At 45.7% G+C, this 24598-nt stretch overlaps 1 protein-coding gene across 8 annotated transcripts in view; it reads left to right on the top strand.

The window, feature by feature from the left end:
- The window catches only part of LOC147095387 (uncharacterized), a 68281-nt gene that overhangs the window by 31498 nt on the left and 12185 nt on the right, over positions 1-24598 (top strand). For 6 of the 8 annotated variants that reach the window (XR_015074796.1, XR_015074795.1, XR_015074792.1 and 3 more), the window contains one exon: positions 2885-3013. The exons of the other annotated variants lie outside the window; for them this stretch is intronic. Coding sequence is in view for 2 of the 6 variants with exons in the window: in XM_085974578.1 (XP_085830704.1) it covers positions 2885-3013 (129 nt within the window). In the remaining 4 variants the exon portion in view is untranslated. The remainder of the gene's footprint in view (positions 1-2884; positions 3014-24598) is intronic. 8 annotated transcript variants of the gene reach the window in all.

Raw genomic sequence — 24598 nt, 5'->3', positions numbered from 1 at the left:
AAGAATTGTTTAGATAGAGTAAATGGAACAACTTGTATTGATATAGCACCTTTAATGTAGTAAAACATCCCAAGGTGCTTCGCAGGAACCGCATAAGATGATATTGGGGCAGATGACCAAAAGCTTGGTCAAAGAGTTCGGTTTTCAGGAGCGTTTTAAACAGGCTATGAAAATGTAAACACAGCACTGGGGTTCATTTCTAGAGAGATCGAATTGCAAAGCAGCGAAGTTATGTTAAACTTGTAGATTCTGTTAGAACCTTGGTTAGACCACACTTGGTGCACTCTGTACAGTTCTAGTCTCCATATTATGAAAAGGATAGAGAGACACTGGAGAAGGTGAAACAAAGATTGACGAGAATGATACCAGAACTGAGAGGTTCTAAGTATCCAGAATGACTGACCGTACTGGGGCTCTTTTCTCTAGAAAAGCGAAGTCCGAGGGGTTATTTATTAGAGATCTGTATAATTATGAAGGGGTTTGATCGGGTAGATGACGAAGATGTTGCCACTTGTGGGGAATCCAAAATTAGGGGTCAAAAACATAAGATAATCACCAATAAATCCAATAAGGAGCTCAGGAGAAACCTCTTTACCCAGAGAGTAGTCAGAATGTAGAGCTTGCTGGCACATGGAGTAGTTGAGGGGATTAGCAGAGTGCCTTTAAGGGGAAGCTAGATAAGTACGAGGTAGAAAGATACAGACGGATATGATGATAGGATGAGGTAAAGTAAAGTGGGTGGAGGCTTGTGTGGAACATAAACACCGGCTGGACCTGTTGGGCTGAGTGGCCTGTTTCTGTGCTGTAAATACTATGTAATTCTACGGTGAATTCTGAATAGACACGGGACAGCACTCGAAACAATCTTCAGCAAGGGGCTGAGGGTCAAAACTCTGACCTTTCACCCCATCCCATCTGAAGGTCTTGTGTAAAATGAATGTGGGGAGTTCAAACACAGTCCTTGGTGAGAGGTCAGATTTATACCACACTAGGCTGTAAATCGGCAAACTGGCTGTTACGTGCCGAACCAGTGCCTTCAAAAGCCTGTTTAAAACCTCTCTCTCCGTCACTGATCTAATCCACCTACAACCTTAACCCATTCTCTCCTGCTCAGTCTGTTTGTGTCTCTACGAGCGTGTGTTTCTGTGTCCCACTGTACATGTGTTTTTATGTGGGTATGTCTGTGCAGGTGTTTCTGCATGTGTCTCTTGTGCTGATGTGTGTGTTTATAAACAGAACCCTACCTAATGAAAATATATCAATCTGAGGCTTGAATTTTTGAATGAGCTCCAGCATGAACAGCTTTTTGGGGAAAGTTCCAGATTTCTACTACCCTTTGTGTGAAGAAGTGCTTCCTGACATCACACCTGAACAGCCTAGCTTTAACTTTAAGCTTTTGCCCCTTGTTCTGGACACTCCCACCAGATGAAATAGTATCTTTCGATCATCATAAAACCTCAATGATCGCATCCTTAATTTTCTATATTCAAGTTTATAAATTCAGGAACAGAAATGGTATGGAGCGGGGAGGGGAACAGAGTAACAGTGGTAATGTCTAGGTAATGAAGAGGGAGCTCAGTATTTTACCTGCTTTTGAGGGCTCGATGCTGACACTCTATAAAGTGGAGGAAGGAACAGGAGTCGGCTATTCAGCCCCTCGAGCCTGTTCCCCCATTCAGTGAGATCATGGCTGATCTATCATAACTCCATCCACCTGCCTTGGCTCTGTATCCTTTCTCCACCCTTGCCTGGCAAAAATCTATGGATCTCGGAATTAAATTATTAATTACGCGAGCATCTACTGCTTTTTGTGGGAGAGTTCCATACTTCTACCACCCTTTGCGTGAAGAAGTGTTTCCAAACTTCTTTCCTGAATGGCCTGGCTTTGATTTTGAGATTATGTCCCCTTGACCTGGACTCCTCAACCAGTGGAAATAGTTTCTCTCTCTCTACCGTGACAATTCCTTTTAACATCCTAAAATCCTCATCAAATTAAATCACCCCTTAACCTTCTATATTCCATGGACTACAAGCCCAGTTTATGTAATCTCTCCTCACACAATCCTGGAACTCTCTCCCTAACAGCAGTGTGGGAGTACCTTCACCACATGGACTGCAGCGGTTCAAGAAGGCGGCTCACCACCATCTTCTCGAGGACAATTAGGGATGCGCAACAAATTCTGGCCTTGCCAGCGATGCCCACATCCCAGGAACAAATAATAATTTAACCTTTGGTACCCTGGTTACATTCTGGTGAATCTGTGCTGCACTCTCTCCGAGGCCAGTATATCCTTCCTGAGGTGCGGTGCCCAGAACTGAATGCAATTCTCCAGATGGTGTCTTTCCAGAACACACTGCAGCTGAAGCGCCAACATTCCATTGGCCTCTTTAATTATTTTAGTACCTGTCCACGAGCTTTTACTGATTTAAGTACTTTGACCCCTAAATCTCGCCAGTAAGAGGTGTGGGGTGTGTGTATTTTCTGTTTAAATTGGTGCATTCGGTTTCATTTGATTCTGGTATTTAACAGCAAAAACAACTCCTGTAAACCCTCAGCAACTGAATCTCTATTTGGATTCATTCACCAGTCCCGGTGACTGCTCCAGCTCACCCTACGTATCTGTGTGTCCCACTATACTTCCACTGTGGGTTTGGATGTTGCAGACCGAAACAGTGAAAGATCCAGTGATGGATTCCCACCAGCCCGAGCTCTCCACGTTCTCACTGAATGAAACCTTCCTTCACGGGAAGCAGGCTCTGTTTGATTGTTTAGGTCCCGTAACCCCTGACCCTGTATTACTGCTCTCTGAATAATGGGCTGTACTCGGAAATAAAACTTACTGCATTGATCACAGCTTCACATCCGTGGTTTGTTTCTCTTTAGGATCAGTGTGCCGGAGGACAAGGTGTCCGGGGATGAAATGAGACTGGGAGAAGATTTGGGAATTGCAGGAAATGTGAAGAGGAAACTGGCACAGGGAATCTCTCCATGTCTAATAACACATTCAGAAAGGTACTGAGATAAGACGGGTGTCCCAGAGCGTCAGCACTCTGACTGTTTGGGGTTTAAGCTGTTTAACTTGAAACGATATCTTCAGGCAGATTGGAAATGGACATCTATTGCATCAGACCGACAGATCGTTTGATGGGACAGTGTAGAGGGAGATTTACACTCAATCTAATCCGTCCATCCTCTATCTGGTTTTTTCTCTTTCACTATCTGCCTCATTTAATTTCTCTCTCTCTTTGCCTCAACTTACTCTGCCTCACTCTCGTCTCCATTTCTTTCTCAATGGCTCTATCTCTGTTCGCCACATTTTCTCTCTCTCATTCACCTTTGCTCTGTCTCTCTTCTCTCGCTCTCTATCTCATTTCTCTCTGCCTCGCTGTGTCTCACGCTTTCTGCCTTTCTCTTTGCCTCGGTCCCTCCTCTGCCTCACTCTAGTTCCCCTCTCTCAGCATGTATCAACCCTCTGCCTTCTCTCCTCCTCCTTTTCTCGCTCGTCATCTCAGCCACTATCTCATCTTTCCCTCCTCTTTCTATTTCTGCCTCATTCTCTCTCTCTCTCCCCTCTCACTCCCTCTTTTCCTTTCAGTCTCTCTCTGTGTTAATCAGTTATTTTACTGTCGGTTTCCTCTCTGCCCATTTCTCTCTCTCCCCCTTTTTGTCGCACTTTCTTTTCTCACTCTACCACACTCTTCCTCCCCTCTGTCTGCGTTTCCTTTCTCTCTGCCCCTGTCTCTCTCCCTTTCTCTCTCTCTCTCTCTGTCAAGATTCCTGATGTAACAGGCCTGCCCCAACACAACACGAGTCCAACCCGTACTTTGAACACATTACATGAGCTGATCATAGATTCTACACACCTAGTTTTAAAATGAGCTGTCCGGGATGTACAGACCCCACCTGGGGATTGGAGCCCTGCAAGATTTCACTGTTAATTTAGAGGGAAGCTTGCTTCCACATCTCATCCAGCCCCAATCCTGAACTCATTTTATTACATTTCATCGTCCAGTTACATATCTGCCTCCCTTTGTATACATGGATCCGATGTGCTCCTCTCTGTAAATCTACTGGGTCTTGTTTCTTATTTTTGACAGCCTGTTTCTTCAATTTAATCTGTTTGGCCATTTTGTAAATTTTTGAAGAATTGTGAAGCGATTCCTGCTGATCTGCTGAGTGTATTTCCACATAGGACACATGTCTCGGTGGAGCAGGTAACCCAGTTACGTTAAAATAACACTAAAAAGTTATTCTAGACACCGTCTAGCAGTGGAAGGAAACTGGAGGGAAATCTATAAACATAGAAACGTAGAAGATAGGAGCAGAAGTAGGCCATTCGGCCCCTCGAGCCTGCTCCGCCATTTAATGAGATCATGGCTGATCATCCAAATTCATTACTCTGTCCCTGCTTTCTCCCCATATCCCTTGATCCCTTTAGCCTTAAGAAATATATCTAACTCCTTCTTGAATATATTTAATGAATTGGCCTCAACTGCCTTGTGTGGTAGAGAATTCCACAGGTTTACCACTCTCTGGGTGAAGAAATTCCTCCTCATCTCAGTCCTAAATGGCTTACCCCTTATCCTTCGACTGTGACCCTTGGTTCTGGACTCCCCCACCATCGGAACATCCTTCCTGCATCTAGTCTGTCTGGTCCTGTTAGAATTTTATAAGTTTCAATGAGATCCCCTCTGATTCTTCTAAACTCTAGTGAATATAAGCCTAATCGATCCAATCTCTCTCCATACGGCATTCTTGTCATCCCAGGTATCAGTCTGGTGAATGTTCGCTGCACTCCCTCCATGGCAAGAACATCTTTCCTCAGATAAGGCGACCAAAACTGCACACAATACTCAAGGTGTGGTCTCACCAAGACCCTGTACAACTGCAGCAAGACATCCTTGCTCCTGTACTCGAATCCTCTCGCTATGAAGACCAACATACCATTTGCCTTCTTAACCGCCTGCTGCACCTGCATGCTTACCTTCAGCGACTGGTGCACAAGGACACCCAGGTCTCGTTGCACTTCCCCTTTTCCCAGTCTATTGCCGTTCAGATAATCTGTCTTCCTGTTTTTGCCACCAAAGCGGATAACCTTGCATTTATCCACATTCTACTGCATCTGCCATGCATCTGCCCAATCACCCAACCTAACCAGATCATACTGGAGTTTCTCTGCATCCTCCTCACAGCGCACACTCCCACCCAGCTTTGTGTCATCTGCTGACTTGGAGATATTATGTAAGAGGTCACACAACACCAGGTTATAGTCCAACAGCTTTATTTGAAATCACAAGCTTTTGGAGCGCTGCTCCTTCGTCAGGTGAAGTGACGAAGGAGCAGCGCTCTGAAAGCTTGTGATTTCAAATAAAGCTGTTGGACTATAACCTGGTGTTGTGTGACCTCTTACATTTGTCCACCCCAGCCCAACACCAGCATCTCCACACCTTGGAGATATTACATCAAGTTCCCTGTTCTAGATCATTAATATATATTGTGAATAGCTGGCGTCCTAGCATCGATCCCTGCGGTACCCCACTAGTCACTGTCTGACACTCGGAAAAAGACCCGTTTATTCCAACTCTTTGCTTCCTGTCTGCCAACCAGTTCTCTATCCAAGTCAATACCTTACCCCCAATCCCATGTGCTTTAACTTTGCACGCTAATCTCTTATGCGGGACCTTATTGAAAGCCTTCTGAAAGCCCAAATACACCACATCCACTGGTACTCCCTTATCTATTCTACCAGTTACATCCTCAAAAAATTCCAGTAGATTAGTCATACATGATTTACCTTTTGTAAATCCATGTTGACTTTGTCCGATCCTGTCACTGTTATCCAAGTGCACTGCTATTACATCTTTTATAATGGACTCTAGCATTTTTCCCACTACCGATGTCAGGCTATAATTCCACGTTTTCTCTCTACCACCTTTTTTAAATAGTGGGGTTACATTAACTACCCCCTAATCCATGGGAACTGTTCCAGAGTCTATATAACTTTGGAAGATGACCAGCAATGCATCTACTATTTCTAGGGCCACTTCCTTAAGTACCCTAGGATGTAGATTATCAGGCCCTGGGGAATTATCGGCCTTCAATTTCACCAACACCATTTCCCCACGGGCGACTGTCTGTGTGGAGTTTGCACATTCTCCCCGTGTTTGCGTGGGTTTTCTCCGGGTGCTCCGGTTTCCTCCCACAGTCCAAAGATGTGCGGGTTAGGTTGATTGGCTATGATAAATTGACCCTTAGTGTTAGGGGGATTAAATATACGTGGGGTTACAGGGATAGGGTGGGATATGTGTTGGTGTAGGGGTTACGGGGATCGGGTGGGATATGTGTCAGTGCAGGCTCGATGGGCCGAAATGGCCTCTATCTGCACTGTGGGGTTTCTGTGATTCTGTTTCTGTGATTCTGTGAATACTGATTTCATTCAGTTCCTCCCTATCATTGGACCCTATGTTCCCTGACATCTCTGGGATAAAATAAGTAAAATACATTTCATAATCATGGGAGATTTTAACTGCACCAAATAATCTGGCAAAAGGAGGTAGGGAAAGGGGAAAAGGTTTAAGTTAATGATTGCAAAAAACAAAAGTAATAGATTGGAAAAATCTGATTTTGAGATGATGTGAATGGAACTAGTGAAGATAAACTGGAAGAGAATATTGACAAACAAAGAGAATAGCAGCGGGAAATATTTAAAAAGGTGATCAATAGAGTTCAGGAGAATTATTTTCCACTAAAAAAGAACTATCTAGCCAATAATGAAACTCCAGGAATGAATAAAGAGATGAGGGCAAAATTGAAACTAAAGAAAAAGGCGTACAGTGACTGTTGTATCCTGAAAAGTGGACCCGGTATTGTGCCAGGTTGACACTTAACCCTTTCCCCCTCAGAGCGACCTAAGTGATATACAAATTCGACGCTTAGCTTTGGTACAGATGACAGACTTCGAGTGAAGGATGGTTCAAAATGGTCTTTATTCACAGGCCTGGGGAGAACCTTCTGAGACCCCTCAGATCCGACTCCACCGATTCCCTAGTAACAATCACAATTATACAAAAATCAAACCCCCCTCCCTAGGGGCGGGGATGAAGCTTATCAGCATATACAGAGTTATAGCTAAATGGTAATTATAAACCGTGACATTTCATCTTCTGCCACCCACAAATCCCACATTTTCTGTTATCGGTTGGTGCCGTCACCTCCTGGCTGTGGGGCCTCATCTTAATTGCTCTACAACCATCCATTTGCCCGTAGCCAGGTGGTTTTGCTTGTTACATGTTTTCTTAAGATAACAGCCCTCGTTAAGTCGTGCAAAGCACAGACTTTGGCCTCATCTCGGGTTGCCTCTGCAAAGCGAGCACACTCTGATTAGTCCCACAATACTTTGAAGAATGGAACCCTGTTGTGACTTACAATAAACAAATTCTTAGGTGCGTTATCTCGCATATGTGTTGTCTCGCCTGGCCAAACAGACATCCTCCTTAATCTTCCCATGAGTTGTTCTGCAGTTTAATGTCTCAGCATTTGAAGTCACTTAATTATGTTTCAAAACTTAGCTGGGCAAATGCAATATATAGTCCTCTATATCGTTTAACTCAGGGTAGGGATTAACCCATTATCAACTAAATGCATACTTTGGGTCAGTCTTTACGAAGGAAGACACAAAAAACCTCCCTGGGATATCGGGAAAAATAGGGACATTGGCAAAGGAGGAACTGACGCAAATCAATATCTCTAAGGATATGGTGTTAAGGAAGCTAAAGGGATTGAAGGTGGACAAATCCCCAGGGCCTGATAACATGCATCCTAGGGTACTGAAGGAGGTGGCCCTAGAGATAGCGGATGCACTAAGGATGATTTTTCAGAATTCATTAGACTCGGGAACAGTGCCGATGGATTGGAGGGTAGCTAACGTTACCCCACTATTCAAAAAGGGGGGTAGGGAAAAAGCAGGTAATTACAGACCTGTAAGCCTTACATCAGTTGTGGGCAAAATGCTGGAGTCCATCATTAAGGATGAAATAGCGGAGCACTTAGCAAATGGGGACAGGATAGGACAGAGTCAACATGGATTTACAAAGGGTAAATCGTGCTTGACTAATCTATTGGAATTTTTTGAGGGAGTAACTGGTAGAATAGATGGGGGAGAGCCAGTAGATGTGGTGTACCTGGACTTCCAAAAGGCCTTCGATAAGGTCCCACATAAAAGATTAGCATGGAAAATTGAGGCTCATGGGATAAAGGGGAAAGTTTTGGCGTGGATAGGGAACTGGCTGTCAGATAGAAAACAGAGAGTTGGAATAAACGGCTCATTTTCTGAATGGCAGGCAGTAACAAGTGGGGTACCACAGGGATCTGTCCTGGGCCCCCAGCTGTTCACAATTTACATTAATGACCTGGATCAGGGAGTCGGATGCAGCATTTCCAAATTTGCAGACGACACTAAACTAGGAGGTGGGGTGGGCTCAGAGGAAGAGACCAGGAAGCTCCAGAGCGATTTGGACAGACTGGGCGATTGGGCGGATAAATGGCAGATGCACTATAATGTGGACAAGTGCGAAGTTATCCACCTTGGGTGCAGGAACGGGAGGGCAAATTATTATTTAAATGGCAATAGATTGGGAGAGGGGGAAGTACAGAGGGACCTGGGTGTTCTTGTACACCAGTCACTGAAGGCGAGCATGCAGGTGCAACAGGCGGTCAAGAAGGCAAACGGTATGCTGGCCTTCATAGCAAAAGGGTTAGAATACAGGAACAGGGATACCTTGCTGCAGCTGTACAGGGCACTGGTGAGACCACACCTCGAGTACTGTGTACAGTTTTGGTCGCCTCATCTGAGGAAGGATGTTCTTGCCATGGAGGGGGTGCAGCGGCGATTCACCAGGCTGATACCAGGAATGGCGGGAATGACCTATGAGGAGAGACTATGTAGTTTAGGGATGTACACACTGGAGTTTAGAAGATTGAGAGGGGACCTCATAGAAGTGTATAAAATTCTGACAGGTCTAGACAGACTGGATGCAGAAGGAATGTTTCCCTTGGCGGGTGAGAACAGAACTAGAGGACATAATTTAAGGATAAGGGCTAAACCATTTAGGACAGAGATGAGGGGGAATTTCTTCACTCAGAGAGTGGTGAACCTGTGGAACTCATTGCCACAGAGGGCAGTGTACGCCAGCTCATTAAATATATTTAAGAGGGAATTAGATATATTTCTACGGGCAAAAGGGGTTAAGGGTTACGGAGAGAAGGCGGGGACGGGATACTGAATTAAAGGATCAGCCATGATCTCATTAAATGGCGGAGCAGGCACGAAGGGCCGAATGGCCTACTCCTGCTCCTATCTTCTATGTATCTCCACCTTGTACATTGGTGCTGCATTATACATATTCTAACATTAAAACTAAATTATACATATTCTAACATACAAACGAAGGTATAATAGTAATTTGACTACTTCAGTCCCCCCTTATGGCCCATTGGTCATTTTGTCCCAATACGGCCAATATGCTGCAGTTTAAGATTGTTTGCTATGAGGACCGTCGCCCTAGTGGTACCAAGCCAGGGTGTCTAGTACTCATACTTCCGCAATCCTAAACGCAGTCTTCATAATGATTCTCCTCACGCCCTACCCCTTGCTTGTTGGTGGTTAGCAACAGTGTTTCTTTCTCTTCTTCCTTCGTTATTCGTTTGGTTATGGCCTGTGCTAGGTTGTGGTTCTTTCGCCATCGGCAATATCCACAAAGTAAGACCAAAAGGATCATTAATACGGCGCCATGCACAACTACCAGCACGTGTGACATGATCCTGATCCAGGGGTGTATATCGACATTTAGCCCCCAATTCCAGATCTTATTGTACCAAGGAGTTTCCACTAATGTACCAATGTCTTTTTGTTGTTTCTTTAAGTCTTCCTCTATTTTATGATAATACTTTAAAGTTTCCTTCGTTTCCTGCTGTAATTTCTTCCAAGCCTCCTCTTCCTCTAACTTAGGAATTGCCTTGGGCTCTGGTATGACATAAGCTTCAACCTCTTTATTAAGTACCATACTATCAAGTGACCATGTTTTCGTTTCCTGTGGTCTTGGTGGGTGTATATATTGATGTCCTATCTGTGTAGATATCTTTGGATCAAAACAAAAGTTTGGTTGGGGAATGGGACAAATCTTATCTTGATATTCATATTTCTGTTCAGTTGTGGAGACACAAAATGTCCCGTTGTTCCTTGGTGCTACACTTGTCCGGTGTATCCCCCTTGGGTGTACCTCAAGGGTGCAATTGGTGGTTTTTGTGAATCCGCACTCGGATGTGTCTCCCTCGGTGGGGGGGGTGTGTGCACGCCCATGTCCTTCCCTTGTGGTGGCACCCGTCCATTACCACCCCACTTAAGGTTCCATTCTTCTGTTTAATATCTTCATCCCCTTCCCAAAGTGTCTTGGTAGGTGATATACCTATCAATTCATCCAATGAAAAGCGACGAGTTAAGACAGTAACTATAGGTTTTTATTGGCTAAATAACAGAGCCCACCCTCGTGGGTGATCGGATCCAACAAGGAGGAATACCAGCCAGTCGACCACCTTTATACCTGGGCAAGTAGGTGGAGCCATGGGCGGAGTCAGCAGTGGTCAGCCCAGGTATAACAGCGTGACAAGAGGCGACCTCGTGTAGTGATACAACAGTGTAAACAGTGATAACCGTAGTGTAACGATAGTGAACGATAAAAGTGGTTTACCACAGTAGGGACATCATGATATTTAACCCAACTTTCCCTTTGTATCTCTCCTATGTTAATCACGTCGTATAGGGGCTGTCCCTCTTCCGGGAGTTGTGGGATTGCTAGTACAAAGTTCATGGGGTCAGACAATTGCCTGCCCGGTATACTTGTCCCATTTTACGCCCCTTACATAGGCTTTTATTTGTGTCAATCAGAGGTTCCAGATCCTCATTAGTAATCCAGTCAGGGATCTGTCCATTATTTATTTGCCTCATGTTATGCTGAGCATTCGACAATAGCCATGAGTCATACATGGCACATACTAGTTCCTTATGGGTTTGGCGAGAAGCATTGTCAAGTCGATCAATAATTGTATTGATTGTTTCTGCATGGGGGGCTACTACCTCTTCCACCCCCAACAATTGCATTATTGTTTGTTTTCCTGCCAGTGCCAATTGCTGGCTATTTCCATTGGTTTGTTTTAGTAACTTCTCTATTTTTGCTTGTAGTTCCTCTACTCCTTCGTTTACTCCTTCTATGTCCAAGCTATTAACTGTTGCTAACCCGGCTGCATACCCTGCTCCGGCCATTTCCAATACTCCCCGTTTCTTACGTCTTTGTAAGAGGGATTTTCCCTGTGGACCCTCTAATTGTTTTACACACAGGGAGATCCATATTTGTTTTGTATGATTGTTACACATCGCGGGCATCTCTAGAGTACTCATATTAATGGCAACCTTAATAATTCTATGGGTTACACTAAAGTACACCTCATCATGTGTTTTCCTTGTTATTAAACCCCCGGGTGCCCCTTTTTCCATTGGTGGGCAAGTTAGTGGAGTGAGGGTATTTTTATGCTTGTTGCTTTTCCTTTTTAACCCTATCCCCTCCGTCCTTTCCCTGATTTCCATCTGTAATATTTGTCCTCGCCGGGATCCCTTTTTGCGTTCCGCATTATAACATCCTATCATTCCCCTTTTGTCTTTGACCTATTTTGGGCCAATTTAGTGGATTCGAACTCTGTCCCAAATATGGGAGCCCTATGTAATTTGGTGTAATCGCAACTGCTTTATTGATTCTGGATCCTGTATCTACGAAATATCCCTTTCTTACTTGAAACTTTGGAGTTATTTGAACATTGTCCTTAGTACATAGGCACTCTATTTTAATCCCTTTGCCCTCCATGACCCGGACAAACAAAGTCCCATTAGCTGTACTTTCGTATTCACAATAATCACAGTACACAATCATATCGCTTCCGTTTCCCGAAGCCGCCCCCCATTCTAATGGTGGCGTATTGTTGGTGGGCATCTTGATTCCATTCTGGATGATGATTATGTTTCAAGTCGGGTCGATACCAAAGAGCATCAGAAGTCCCATCACAGACTCAGGGCGTATATTTAACCATAAACTCCCGAGTTGCTCGCGCCTCCCACTAGACCCAGCGCTTATACTTAGCCATAGAATCCCGATGAGAGCGCGATTGATGCTCCACTTCATTTTTCTATGCATTTATCGTTCCTGTAAAGATAAATAAAGGGGGGCCAGTCGTCACCAGCCATACCTGAAGATGCAAACTATGGCATATAACATTATCAACATACACAGCCCTAGCATTAATATATGTAGAAACTCCCCTTCCCATTCTTTATACCTTCTAGCATACTCCTCAAAAGGCACCATCTCTGGTTTACTCATTGTTTTTGTTGCATCTTTTTAACTGAGTCCAGTGCTTCCACCTTCCTTTACCTGTTCCGGACTCATCTATACAAGTGCCTGTGTCACTGTTCATTAATACTTCGTAAGGTCCTGACCACCTGTGTGCTAGCCCTGGTTTGGCTGGTATTTTTGCCATCACCTTGCTACCTACAGCTGGGACCTCCTTGTGGTCGTCCCGTGCATCCTGTTCTAGATCCTGTATAATCTGTTGGTCTTTGGCCTCATGTCTGAGAGCGTGTAATTGCGTACACAATTGTTTAATAAATCTCCTAATTTTCTCCTTCAGGGGCTCTACATCCTCACCCCCGGTAGTGACTCCTTCCGGCAGTGTCATTGCTCGTCCGGTCATTAGTTCGAAAGGTGTCAGCCCCGTGGTTCTATTCGGAGTTGCTCTAAGTCTCATCAGTATACTTGGGAGTAACTCTGCCCATCCCTTCCCCGTGTCTTCTATTGCTTTAGCTAAGGATAATTTCGAAGTCCGGTTCATCCTTTCCACCATCCCTGAACTCTGAGGGTGGTATGGTATGTGGAACCTTTGCCTGATACCTAATAATGCACATGTTTCCTTTATAAACTTCCCTGTAAAATGTGTTCCCTGGTCTGAATCAATCTGCAGCGGGACTCCCCATCATGGTACAACCTCCTCTGCCATTATTCGTGCCACGATTGTTGCCGTGCAATCTCTAGTGGCGAATGCTTCAACCCATCTAGTAAATTGATCTATTATTACCAAACAGTACATTTTCACCTTTGATTTTGGTAGAGGTCCAGTAAAGTCTATCTGCAACTTCTTCCATGGGCCTCTTGGTCTCGGCTGATGTCCCCACTTTACCTTGACAGGTTTCCCTATGTTGTACTGCGCACATATGGGGCAGTGTCTACAGAATCTGTCCACAGCCTTGTTTCATTCCGGGCCACCACCAGCATCGCTGGAGGTTGTTTCTCATATTGGATATACCTGTGTGTTGCCTACCATGGTACATTTTCATTAATTCTTGTTGTATACAGCCTGGTGCACATATCTGCTGCTCTTTCCTCCATATTCCCCCCGCACTTTGTCCTGCTCCCCCTCGTTCCCATAGCTGTTTCTCCTCCTGGGATACTTCCTTATGTAATTTGGATATATCTATATCTTCTGGCAATGCAGTTATAGCAGCTATGTCTATCTGTGTTTGTGGTTCTGTGTTGCTCTTGTTTGCTGCTGCAATCTGTTGCTCTACCACTTTTCTGGCTGCACGATCGGTGGCTCTGTTTCCCCTTTCTGTGGGGGACTTCCCCCTCTGGTGGGCTTTTACCTTCACTACAGCTGTTTCAGTGGGTAACCCTGAGGCAGCAACCAATTCCTTTACTAATTCCTCATGCTGTATGGGTTTGCCACCTGAGGCAATATACCCCCTTCTACTCCAAGCTGCCATATAATCATGTACTGCGACCATCGGTATAGATATTCACCCGTTTCCCTGCTGACAATTTTAATGCTTCTGTCAATGCTGTTAGCTCGGCAACCTGTGCTGAACTACCCCCTGGTAATCTTCCCTCCCTCTGGATGGTGCCATCTCCGGTCACCACGGCCCAACCTGTTCGTGGTGTTCCGTTAACATATTTACGGGACCCGTCCACATATAGCTCTGGGTCTGCCTGTGTCAAAGGCAATTCCCTGATCCTGTCTACATATTGTGATTCTTCTTCACTGGTGCAACAGTGTTCCCCTCCCTCCATTCCCATCATAGCTGCGGGGTTCTGGCTCATATCTCTAACTATCTGTATGGATTTATCTTTAGGTAACAGGATAGCCTCCCAAGCAGCCTTGCGGCCGTTTGAGCTTCCAACTTCTCAATAGTTCTTATATTACCCTGTCACTCACTCACACACACACTTATTTTGCGCAGACAAACTCATCACGGGGTCACGATCCTGTGGTGTTTCGTTCCCTACACCTACTTGGTCCTGGCCGTCACGTGGGACTACGTCCTCTTAATTCGTGCTCAGGCTAGGCGTTTAGGATAGACAACCACCCTTGTCTGTGTTGGTCACCCCGTGACTCCCAAGGATCCACTATTCGTAGGCGGTACCGCCCACTTAACCACCTCTTTACCCTAGAGGCCTTGCCGTCTTAACGGCTCTGAGGATTTGGTTTGCCGCCTCCCGGCTTCCTCGTAGGTCTTTATAGCCCACTTATCTGCCTCTTTATCCTAGAGGCCTTGCCGTCTCAACGGCTCTGAGGATTTGCCGGCTCCCAGCTCACTAGACCGCACCCCCTTTCTCGAGTCTGTCTCTGCCAACTTTAGTTCTTTTAATCACAGCCTTACCAGATCTCACAGTACGTTCTGAGCTTTCTAATTTATGGGTGGTAATTTAAAACGTACTCACCCTTCTTAGCTCGTCGTTCCTGTGGACCGGTCAGAGTCTGTGATCCTGTTCGTGACGCCAATTGTTGTATCCTGAAAAGTGGACCTGGTGTTGTGCCAGGTCGACACTTAACCCTTTCCCCCTCAGAGCGGACTAAGTGATATACAAAGTCGACGCTTAGCTTTGGTACAGATGACAGACTTCGAGTGAAGGATGGTTCAAAACGGTCTTTATTCACAGGCCTGGGGAGAACCTTCTGAGACCCCTCTCCGATCCGACTCCACCGATTCCCTAGCAACAATCACAATTATACAAAAATCAAGCCCCCCTCCCTAGGGGCGGGGATAAAGCTTATCAGCATATACAGAGTTATAGCTAAATGGCAATTATAAACCGTGACATTTCATCTTCTTGCCGCCCACAAATCCCACATTTTCTGTTATCGGTTGGTCCCATCACCTCCTGACTGTGGGGCCTCATCTTAATTGCTCTACAACCATCCATTTGCCCGTAGCCAGGTGGTTTTGCTTGTTACATGTTTTCTGAAGATAACAGTCCTCGTTAAGGCGTGCAAAGCACAGACTTTGGCCTCGTCTCGGGTTACCCCTGCAAACCGAGCACACTGATTAGTCCCACCATACTTTGAAGAATGGAACCCTGTTGTGATTTACAATAAACAAATTCTTAGGTGTGTTATCTCGCATATGTGTTGTCTCGCCTGGCCAGACACCCTCCTCAATCTTCCCATGAGTTGTTCTGCAGTTTAATCTCTCAGCATTTGAAGTCACTTAATTATCTTTTAAAACTTAGCTGGGTAAATGCAATATACAGTCCTCTATATCGCTTAACACAGGGTAGAGTTTAATCCATTATCTCCACCTTGTACATTGGTGCTGCACTATACATATTCTAACATTAAAACTAAACTATACATATTCTAACATACAAACTAAGGTATATAATAGTAATTTGGCTACTTCAGTGACTAGAGAAGAGGATGACAAAAACGAATAGGAAGAGGTTGGGATAGAAGTAAAAAAAAACAATTGGGAAGGTGAGAGGTCCTAAATCGTCAGACTAGCTGTTACGTGCTGAACAAGTGCCTTCAGAATCCTGTTTAAAATCTCTTTCAGACACTGATTTCCATCCACCTACAACCTTAACCCTCTCCCTCCTGCTCAGTCTGTGTGTCTGTCTGTAATTTGTGTGTTTCTGTGTCTGAATGTTTGTGTAAGAGTGTCTGTCTGTGTGTTTTGTGTGTGTATTTGTGTCTGGATGTCTGTTTGTGTCTGTGTAGGTATAGACACAACACTCTTGCCTAATAATAATCTATCAATGTTCGTTTACAACTATTCAAATGACCCCCAGCCTCAGCAGCTTTTTTGGGTGACAGTTGAAGATTTCCACCAGGCTTTGTGTGAAGACGTGCTTCCTGACCTCACCCCCTGAATTGACTATTCTCAATGTAAAGGTTCTGCCCTCTTGTTCTGGACTCCCCCGCTAGATGGAATAGTTTCATTCTAACATTTTGACTGACTGGATTGAGTTTTCTGACGAGCTAACAGAGGGTGGATGAGGGCAGTTCAGTTAATGCTGTGTATATGGAATTTAAAAAGTCCTTTGATGAAGTACCATGTAAAAGGCTTGTTAGCAAAACTGAAGCCCGTGGGATAAAAGGGGCAGTAGCAGCAGGGATAGTAAACAGAGATGTGGTGAATGGCTGTTTTTCAGACTGGAGGGAGGTATACAGTGGTGTCCCGCAGGGTTCAGTACTGGGACAACTGCTGTCTTTGATATACATTAATGACTTGGACTTGAGGGTGCAGGGCACAATGTTGACATTTGCAGCTGACTTGAAACTTGGAAGTGTAGAAAACAGTGAGGAAGATAGTAATAGACTTCAGGAAGACATAGACAGGCTGGTGGATTGGGCGGCACATGACAGGTGAAATTCAACGCAGAAAGCCTGAGGTTGTACAGTTTGGTAGGAGGAATGAGGAGGGACAATCCAAGCTAAATGGTACAAATTTAAAGGGGGTGCAAGAACAGAGAGACCTGGGGGTGTTTGTGCACAAATCTTTGGGGGCAGGACAGGTTAACAAAGCAGATAATAAAGCCTATGGGATCCTGGGCTTTATAAATAGAGGCGTAGAGTACAACAGTCAGGAAGTTATGCTGAACCGATATAAAACACTAGTTTGGCCTCAGCTGGAGTATTGTGTCCAATTCTGGGCACCACACTTTAGGAAGGGTGTGAAGGTTGTGGAGAGGGTACAGAAGAGATTTACTAGAATGGTTCCAGGGTTGAAGGATTACAGTTACATGGACAGACTGGAGAAGCTGAGGTTGTTCTGCAAACAGAGAAGGCGAAGAGGAGATTTGATAGAGGTGTTTAAAATCATGAAGGTTCAGATGGAGTAAATACAGAGAAACTGTTTCCAATCACTGAAGGGTCGATAATGAGAGAGCACAGATTTAAGGTGATTGGCAAAAGAACCAGAGGCGAGATGAGGAAAAACTTGTTTATGCAACGAGTGGTTAGGATTTGGAATGCCCTGCCTGATGGGGTGCTGGATACAGATTCAATAGTAGCTTTCAAAAGGCAATTGGATAAATACTTGAAGGGAGAAAAAAATGCAGGGATATGGGGAAAGAGCGGGGGAGTGGGACTAACTGGATTGCTCTTTGAAAGAGCTGGCACAGAATTCATGGGCCGAATGTCCTCCTTGCGTGCTGTACTATTCATTGATTCTATGATCTTAAACACAATTATATCACCAGTTAATCCCTTACATATAAGGGAATACTTATCTAGTCTCTGCAACATGTCCTCATAATTGAGCCCTTTTAGCTCCGGTGTCAGTCTGGTGAATGTGCGCTGCACCCACTCCAAGGCCAATACAGGTAGACTCTCCTTTATCCGAAAACCTCGGGACCAGCCGTGTTTCGGTTTTCGGAAAATTTCGGATTTCAGAAGGTATTTTATAAGACTGGGAAATTTGTCGGGGGTCGGGGTCGACGGGGGGTCGGGGTGGTGGTCGGCGTCGGGGGTGGGGGTCGGCGGGGGGTTGGGGTTGGGGGTGGGGGTCGGGGGTGGTGGTCGGCGGGGGTCGGGGTCATGCGCATGACTTACGTTGAACGAAAAAACTTGCGGTTTTCGGAAGTTCGGATAAAGGATAGTCTACCTGTATATCCTTCCTGAGATGCGGTGCCCGGAACTGAATGCAGTTCTCCAGGTGGGGTCTAACCAGAGCTCTGTCCAGCTGAAGCATCACTTCATCCCCTTTGAATTCCAGCTCTCGAGATAAAGGCCAACTTACCCCATTAGCATTTTAAATTAGTTTGTATACCTATCCACTGGCTTTGTGATTTCTGTTGTTGGACTCCTAAATCTCACTCTTCATCTACAATTCCTAACTCCTCACTGTTAGATCCGTGGTTCAGTGGATAAAGAATTACACGGATGCTGTACATAAACAAACAGGTCTTTACTGGAGGAGGGTCATCTCTAGACTGGAGTACAGAGGCATGCGCACAGCTTATATACCGGTGTGGTTATTGCCAGTACTACAGTGTATAGGAGCTGTAAAAAGTAGTTCTGACTTAAAGCACATACACTACAATTCCTCCCTTTTTAGATTAATAATACCCCCTTAATATTCAAATAACAATTACATTTTTACATGTACATTCAATAACAAAGTCCATTTATAGATTCAGTCTTTGGGGCGGCTTCCTGACCCTTTCGGGATAGCGCCTTTCCGGAGGTGGTTGTTCTTGGTGCAGAGGCGATTCTGACCCTTTTTCTTCGGGTAGTTCATCGGGTTCCACAGCTACTGGGTCTGAAGTGGATGCTACCGGTATGTCGGGTTCATCCCCAGGTACTCGAGACATGGGGTTGACGCCTTCCTGTGACGCTAAGATCTGATCGACGTGGCGTCTCACAGTGTTCTCCCCGACATCCACTGTGTACATTAATGGCCCCTGCCTTGTACATATCATTCCGGGTTGCCACTTCTCTGTTCGATAGTCATGGGCCAAGACTGGTTGCCCTACATTGAAGCTCCTTGTCGGCTTCTCGTTGATGTGCTGGAATTGTTTGTCCTCAACATTTCTTCGCACATTTGGTCTGAGCAAATCCATACGAGATCTCAACCTTCTGTTAAAGACCATCATGGCCGGGGTCTGGTTGGTAACTGCATGTGTCGCGTTTCGGTAGGCTAATAAGAAATTGTCCCTCTTATGCTGTAGTGGAATTTCTTCGTCGCACATGGCATTTATCGCCTTCTTAAAGGTTTGTACGAACCTCTCAGCCAATCCATTGGTGGCTGGATGATACGGGGCAGATGTGTAATGCCTCACCCCTTTCCTTTTCATGAATTTTTGGAACTCGTCGGACACAAACTGTGGTCTATTATCAGAGCAGATCTGCTCTGCCAAACCGTTTCTGGCAAATGTGGTCCGTAGGACTGCAATCGTTTTCTCTGTAGTGGTTGAAGACATCTTTATCACCTCAGGCCACTTTGAATGAGCATCCACTGCTATTAAGAACATTGAGTCCATGAATGGACCAGCGAAATCAATGTGCACCTGTTGCCATGGAGAGGAGGGCCACTCCCATGGGTGTAGAGCGGCATGTGGTGGTGCATTTTGGACCTTCTGGCATCCTAAGCAGCTCTTAGTTAGGCCTTCGATTTGTTGATCAATTCCCGGCCACCACACATAAGCCCTAGCAAGGCTTTTCATTTTCACTCCCCCCAGATGACCTTCATGTAGCTCCTTTAGCACTCTTTCCCTTAACTTCGGTGGAATCACACCTCTGGATCCACACATCACTGTCCCCTGGCATACTGACAGCTGTTCTCTTCTGGATGAGAATGCTGGCAACAGTGAGTCGCCTTGTGTTGGCCATCCCCTCACCGTCAATTCATATACCCGTGACAGCATCGGATCATTGCGGGTCTCCTCTGTATCTGCGTTTGTTACTGGCATCGTTCAATTATCGACGAATAAATTATCTCGATAGGGTCCACTGCTGGTGCTTCCTCCACCGTAGGCAGTGGCAGGCGCGATAGCCCATCAGCTTTCCCATGCTGTTTCGTGCCTTTATATTCTATTTCATATTGATTCGCCCCTAGAAATGGGGACCATCTTTGTAACCGCTGTGCAGTCATTACTGGCACGCCCTTCTTAGGATTAAAGATGGAGACAAGTGGTTGGTGGTCAGTCAGCAAGGTGAACTTCTGCCCATGCAGATAATGGTTGAATTTTTTTACTCCCCAAACTAGGCTGAGGGCCTCCCTGTCAATCTGGGCGTAGTTGCGCTCGGCTGAGGTTAGTGACCGAGACACAAAGGCCACTGGTCTCTCCAACCCATCTGGGAATTTGTGTGACAGCACCGCTCCAATGCCGTAGGGTGATGCATCACATGCCAAACGAATTGGTAGTGCTGGGTTGAAATGGGCCAACACCTCTTTTGATGTGATCAATTCTTTACACTTCTTGAAAGCTCGTCTATGTTCGTCATCCCACTTCCATGGTACCCCTGTTTGCAGTAGGGTGTTCAGCGGGTGTAGCACCGTAGACAAATTTGGTAAGAACTTGTGCTAATAGTTTACCAGCCCGCGGCACGACCTCAGTTGTGACACATTTTCCGGTGCTGGAGCCTTGACTACTGCCTCAATCTTGTCAGGGGACTTATGTAACCCCTCTTCATCGATGACGTGGCCGCAATACGAGATCTGTTTCTGGAAAAACTCGCACTTGTGGCGATTAGCTCGTAGCCCATATTCCTTTTAATCTGGCGAGCACCTTCTCCAAGTTAGCGAGGTGATCACCGTCATTTTCGCCCGTGACCAAGATGTCGTCCAAATAACACTGGGTCCCTGGAATCCCTTGCAGGACCTGATCCATCGCCCTTTGCCAGATAGCCGGAGCCGAGGCTACTCCAAACATAAGAACATAAGAAATAGGAGCAGGAGTAGGCCAATCGGCCCCTCGAGCCTGCTCCGCCATTCAATAAGGTCATGGCTGATCTGATCCTAACTGCCAATCCACTATCTCAGAACCATCTCCTGCATCTTAACAGAATTAGACACATGAAATAGGAGCAGGATCCGGCTACACGGCCCCTGGGCCCGCTCCGCTACCCACAGGGCCATGACTGATCCGAACCTAGACTCATGTCCAAATTACTGCCCGCTCCCCGTAACCCTTAATTCCCTTTACTTCTAGGAAACTGTCTATTTCTGTTTTAAATTTATGTAATGATGTAGCTTCTACAGTTTTTTGGGGCAGCATATTCCATGGACCTACCACCCTCTGAGCGAAGTAGTTCCTCCTCATCTCAGTTTTGAAAGAGCAGCCCCTTATTCTAAGACTATGCCCCCTAGTTCTAGTTTCACCCATCATCGGGAACATCTTCCCTGCATCCACCCGATCCAACCCCTTCACAATTTTATATGTTTCAATAAGATCTCCTCTCATTCTTCTGAACTCCAATGAGTAGAGTCCCAATCTACTCAACCTCTCCTCATATGTCCATCCCCTCATCCCCGGGATTAACCGAGTGAACCTTCTTTGTACTGACTCGAGAGCAAGTATGTCTTTTCTTAAGTATTGTTAGAACCGGGTTTTCCTGGTCCTCGTCTTGAGTTCCATAGTACGAAGAATGATTTCAGGCTCGAGGGTTCGGAGAGTTAAAACAACATTTTATTACTTCCAACTGTTAGCAGTGGTCACACAGTATATTGAGGTCTTTTACAGTACATTCGTGTCCCGAGAGTCACAGCGGGTTCGGCACGTGTTGCCAGCATTTACGTCCCCAGGAGGTGTCTGACTCTCTTGATGATCCACACGTCTTCTGGCTAAGAGCGAATACCGGTAGGGAAGCCCCTTTTATACAGTGGGACAAGGGTCATTACATCACTTCCCTGGCAACAAGCGTTCTCCAATGGGGATCACTTAAGCCCTTTCAGTTTGGCCATGATCTGGTCTTCAGTCTGGCGGGCAAGTCCTGACTTGTCTCACTGCTGCATATGCCTTCCTGATGTACCGGATCGTGATTGACTAGCTATTGTGCGGTGCCCAATCATCTTCTAGCTAGCAGTTAAGCCCTTTCAGTGACCTTTATTGCTTGTTAACACTTGGCCGCAGGCTGGGGCAGGTGTCTCTCTTTTCTGCTAGCTTTGCACTTTGCAAAGCTGGGGCTGCTCTTTAATCTAATCTAGACTTTCCTTGTGCGAAGCCATTTTTGTAAGCCAATTCATCGTCCATTTTATTCACATTTCCACATTCCTCCCTTTGATTCTTTGTACAATCTCCAAGAATCATTATATGCAAGGTATCCTCCTGATAGTGCACTTTATCAAGACCATACCCCGTGGCTCCATTTGTTTGTGTTCTGGCCATGAACACAACCAAAAGGGTTTTAATTTCGAGTTTACAGATAACTGTGTAGGACCGAACAGGCTTCCTCTGGGGGTTTCCCCTCCTCTGCTGCGTCTACTTCTACCCTAATTCGGGAGAGGCGCGGGAGTATAGTAGCTCCTGCACGACTTATACAACATTTGATAATAGTTACAAAAATAATAATTCCCAAAATTACGCCACTTATAACAATCAAACCATACAGTAATTTCTGTCCCAATGTTTTCAGCCATGCAAACCATCCTTCACCCCCTCCGGCTTCAATGAAGTCAGCCAGTTGATTTTTAAAAAGGGTAAAGGAGATGGCTAGCAATATGCTGATGGGAATCATGGTACACAATAAGTCCAATTTATTCTTCTGTTGGGGCTCCTGTCGTATCTCTTTTCACGTGTGTCGCGTGTATCCAAGCTTTTTTTCCTTGTACTTTCACGGCTGCTCCTGTGGTCAACAGGAGGACATACGGACCTTCCCACTTGTCTTCCAGGGGGGCTGGCTTTATTTTCTTTACCCAAACTTGTAGCCCGGGGACTAAACTGTGTCCTCCCGGTGGGGGTTCTTGCCAAGCTGCGCTGACCTGTTGGGAAGCAAAACTGACAGCATCTGTTAGATCTTTACAATACTTTAGTACTGTATCACTTAGAAGATGAATGTCAGCCCTACGTAGATCTATTGTTCCGGGTAGCGACATTGGTCTACCGGTAACGACCTCATAGGGACTGAGTCCAGTGGGCCTATTCGGGGTGGCTCGAATACTACATAGGACGAGGGGTAGGGCCTGAGGCCATGGCACTCCGTCAGAGTGATACTTAGTGAGCCGTTGTTTAATTGTCCTGTTTGCTCTTTCCACTTGTCCCGATGATTGGGAGTGGTATGGGCAATGCAATGACCATTGTATTTGTAGTAGTCTACAACGTTCTTTAATTATTTCCCCCGTAAAATGTGTGCCTTGGTCTGAGTCAATACATAAGGGCACACCCCATCTAGGAATGTAATCTTTACACAAGACTTTCATGGTTGCAGCAGCAGTGGCGCTTCGAACTGGGGTGGCTTCGATCCATCGTGAAAAGCGACCGACCATCACCAATACATGTGTATATCCCTGACATTTTGGCAAGGAAATATAGTCGACCTGCAAATGTTGGAAGGGCCCTGCCGGAGCAGGTGCTTTTAACATTGGTACTTCAATTTTTTGTCCGGGATTTACTTTTTGGCATGTCACACATTGCTCCACTATTCTTTGGGCTTGAGTTCGAAACCCTTTTGCCCACTAGTTTCTCTGGAATCTGGCTGTCATTTGCTGTGCGGCTATGTGTCCACACGAGTGTATTTGTTGGGCCAAAAACGGCATCAGTTCCTTTGGCATCCTACTGCTCCCGTTTTGAGATGTTGACATATGCCATCTTTATTGGGTTGCAACCCATTTTCTAACCATGTCCATTGTTCCTCCCTTGGGGTCTCTCTTTGCATTAGTAGGATGCCCCCTTGGTCGTTGTTTGTCGTGATATATCGCACATGAGGTGTTGGGGGGGTAATGGTACGGGCGGCGTATTTTGCTGCTTCGTCTGCCCTAGCGTTGCCCCTAGCTTCAGGGGTATCTTCTTTGTTATGGCCCTTAGATTTTAGTATGGCCACTTCTTCGGGTAATTGGATGGCATCCATTAATGCTGTTACCTCTCTTCCATTTTTTATGGGTGCACCTGCAGCTGTCAGAAAACCTCTTTGTTTCCATAGTTGTCCAAAGTCATGAGCGATGCCAAAGGCATATCTGGAATCGGTATATATATTGGCTGTCTTGTCTCGAGCATAGAGACAAGCTTGGGTGAGGGCGACTAGTTCTGCCTGTTGTGCTGAGGCCCCTCCTCCCATACTTCCTGCTCGTACTACTGCGAATTCTGTTGTAACCGCCCACCCTGCCAATCGGGTTCCTTTTTCCACAAAGGATGACCCATCTGTGTAAAGGACCATTTCGGGATTGTGTAAGGGTAGTTCCTGCGTCTCAGCCCTCTGCTGCATGGCGTCTAACAGGTTTACACAGTCGTGATCACTTTCTAGTTCTTCGGGGTTTGTCAGGGGCATCATGCTTGCTGGATTGCCCGGCCCGGATTTAGTAATGGTCAAATTATCTGTTTCCATAATCGTGGTCCATCGGGTCCATCGAGAGGCGGTCACTTGAGCTACCTTATTCATTCCTAACATAGCATGGACGGTGTGCGGGCATTGGACCACCAACTTTTGTGATAAAACTACCGGGGCTGTAACTTCTATTGCTAGGCAGGTTGCTTGCATAGCTCTCAGACAGTTACCCCATCCTTGGGCCACCAAATCCAACTGGGTACTATAGTATCCTACGGGCCTGTGTCTATCTCCGTGGGC

Source organism: Somniosus microcephalus, unplaced genomic scaffold (assembly GCF_052327205.1).
Source record: "Somniosus microcephalus isolate GS21.2 unplaced genomic scaffold, FLI_Smic_1.0 unresolved_chr1, whole genome shotgun sequence".
In the NCBI taxonomy this organism is placed as follows: domain Eukaryota; kingdom Metazoa; phylum Chordata; class Chondrichthyes; order Squaliformes; family Somniosidae; genus Somniosus; species Somniosus microcephalus.
This window is presented reverse-complemented; position numbering and strand designations above follow the sequence as displayed.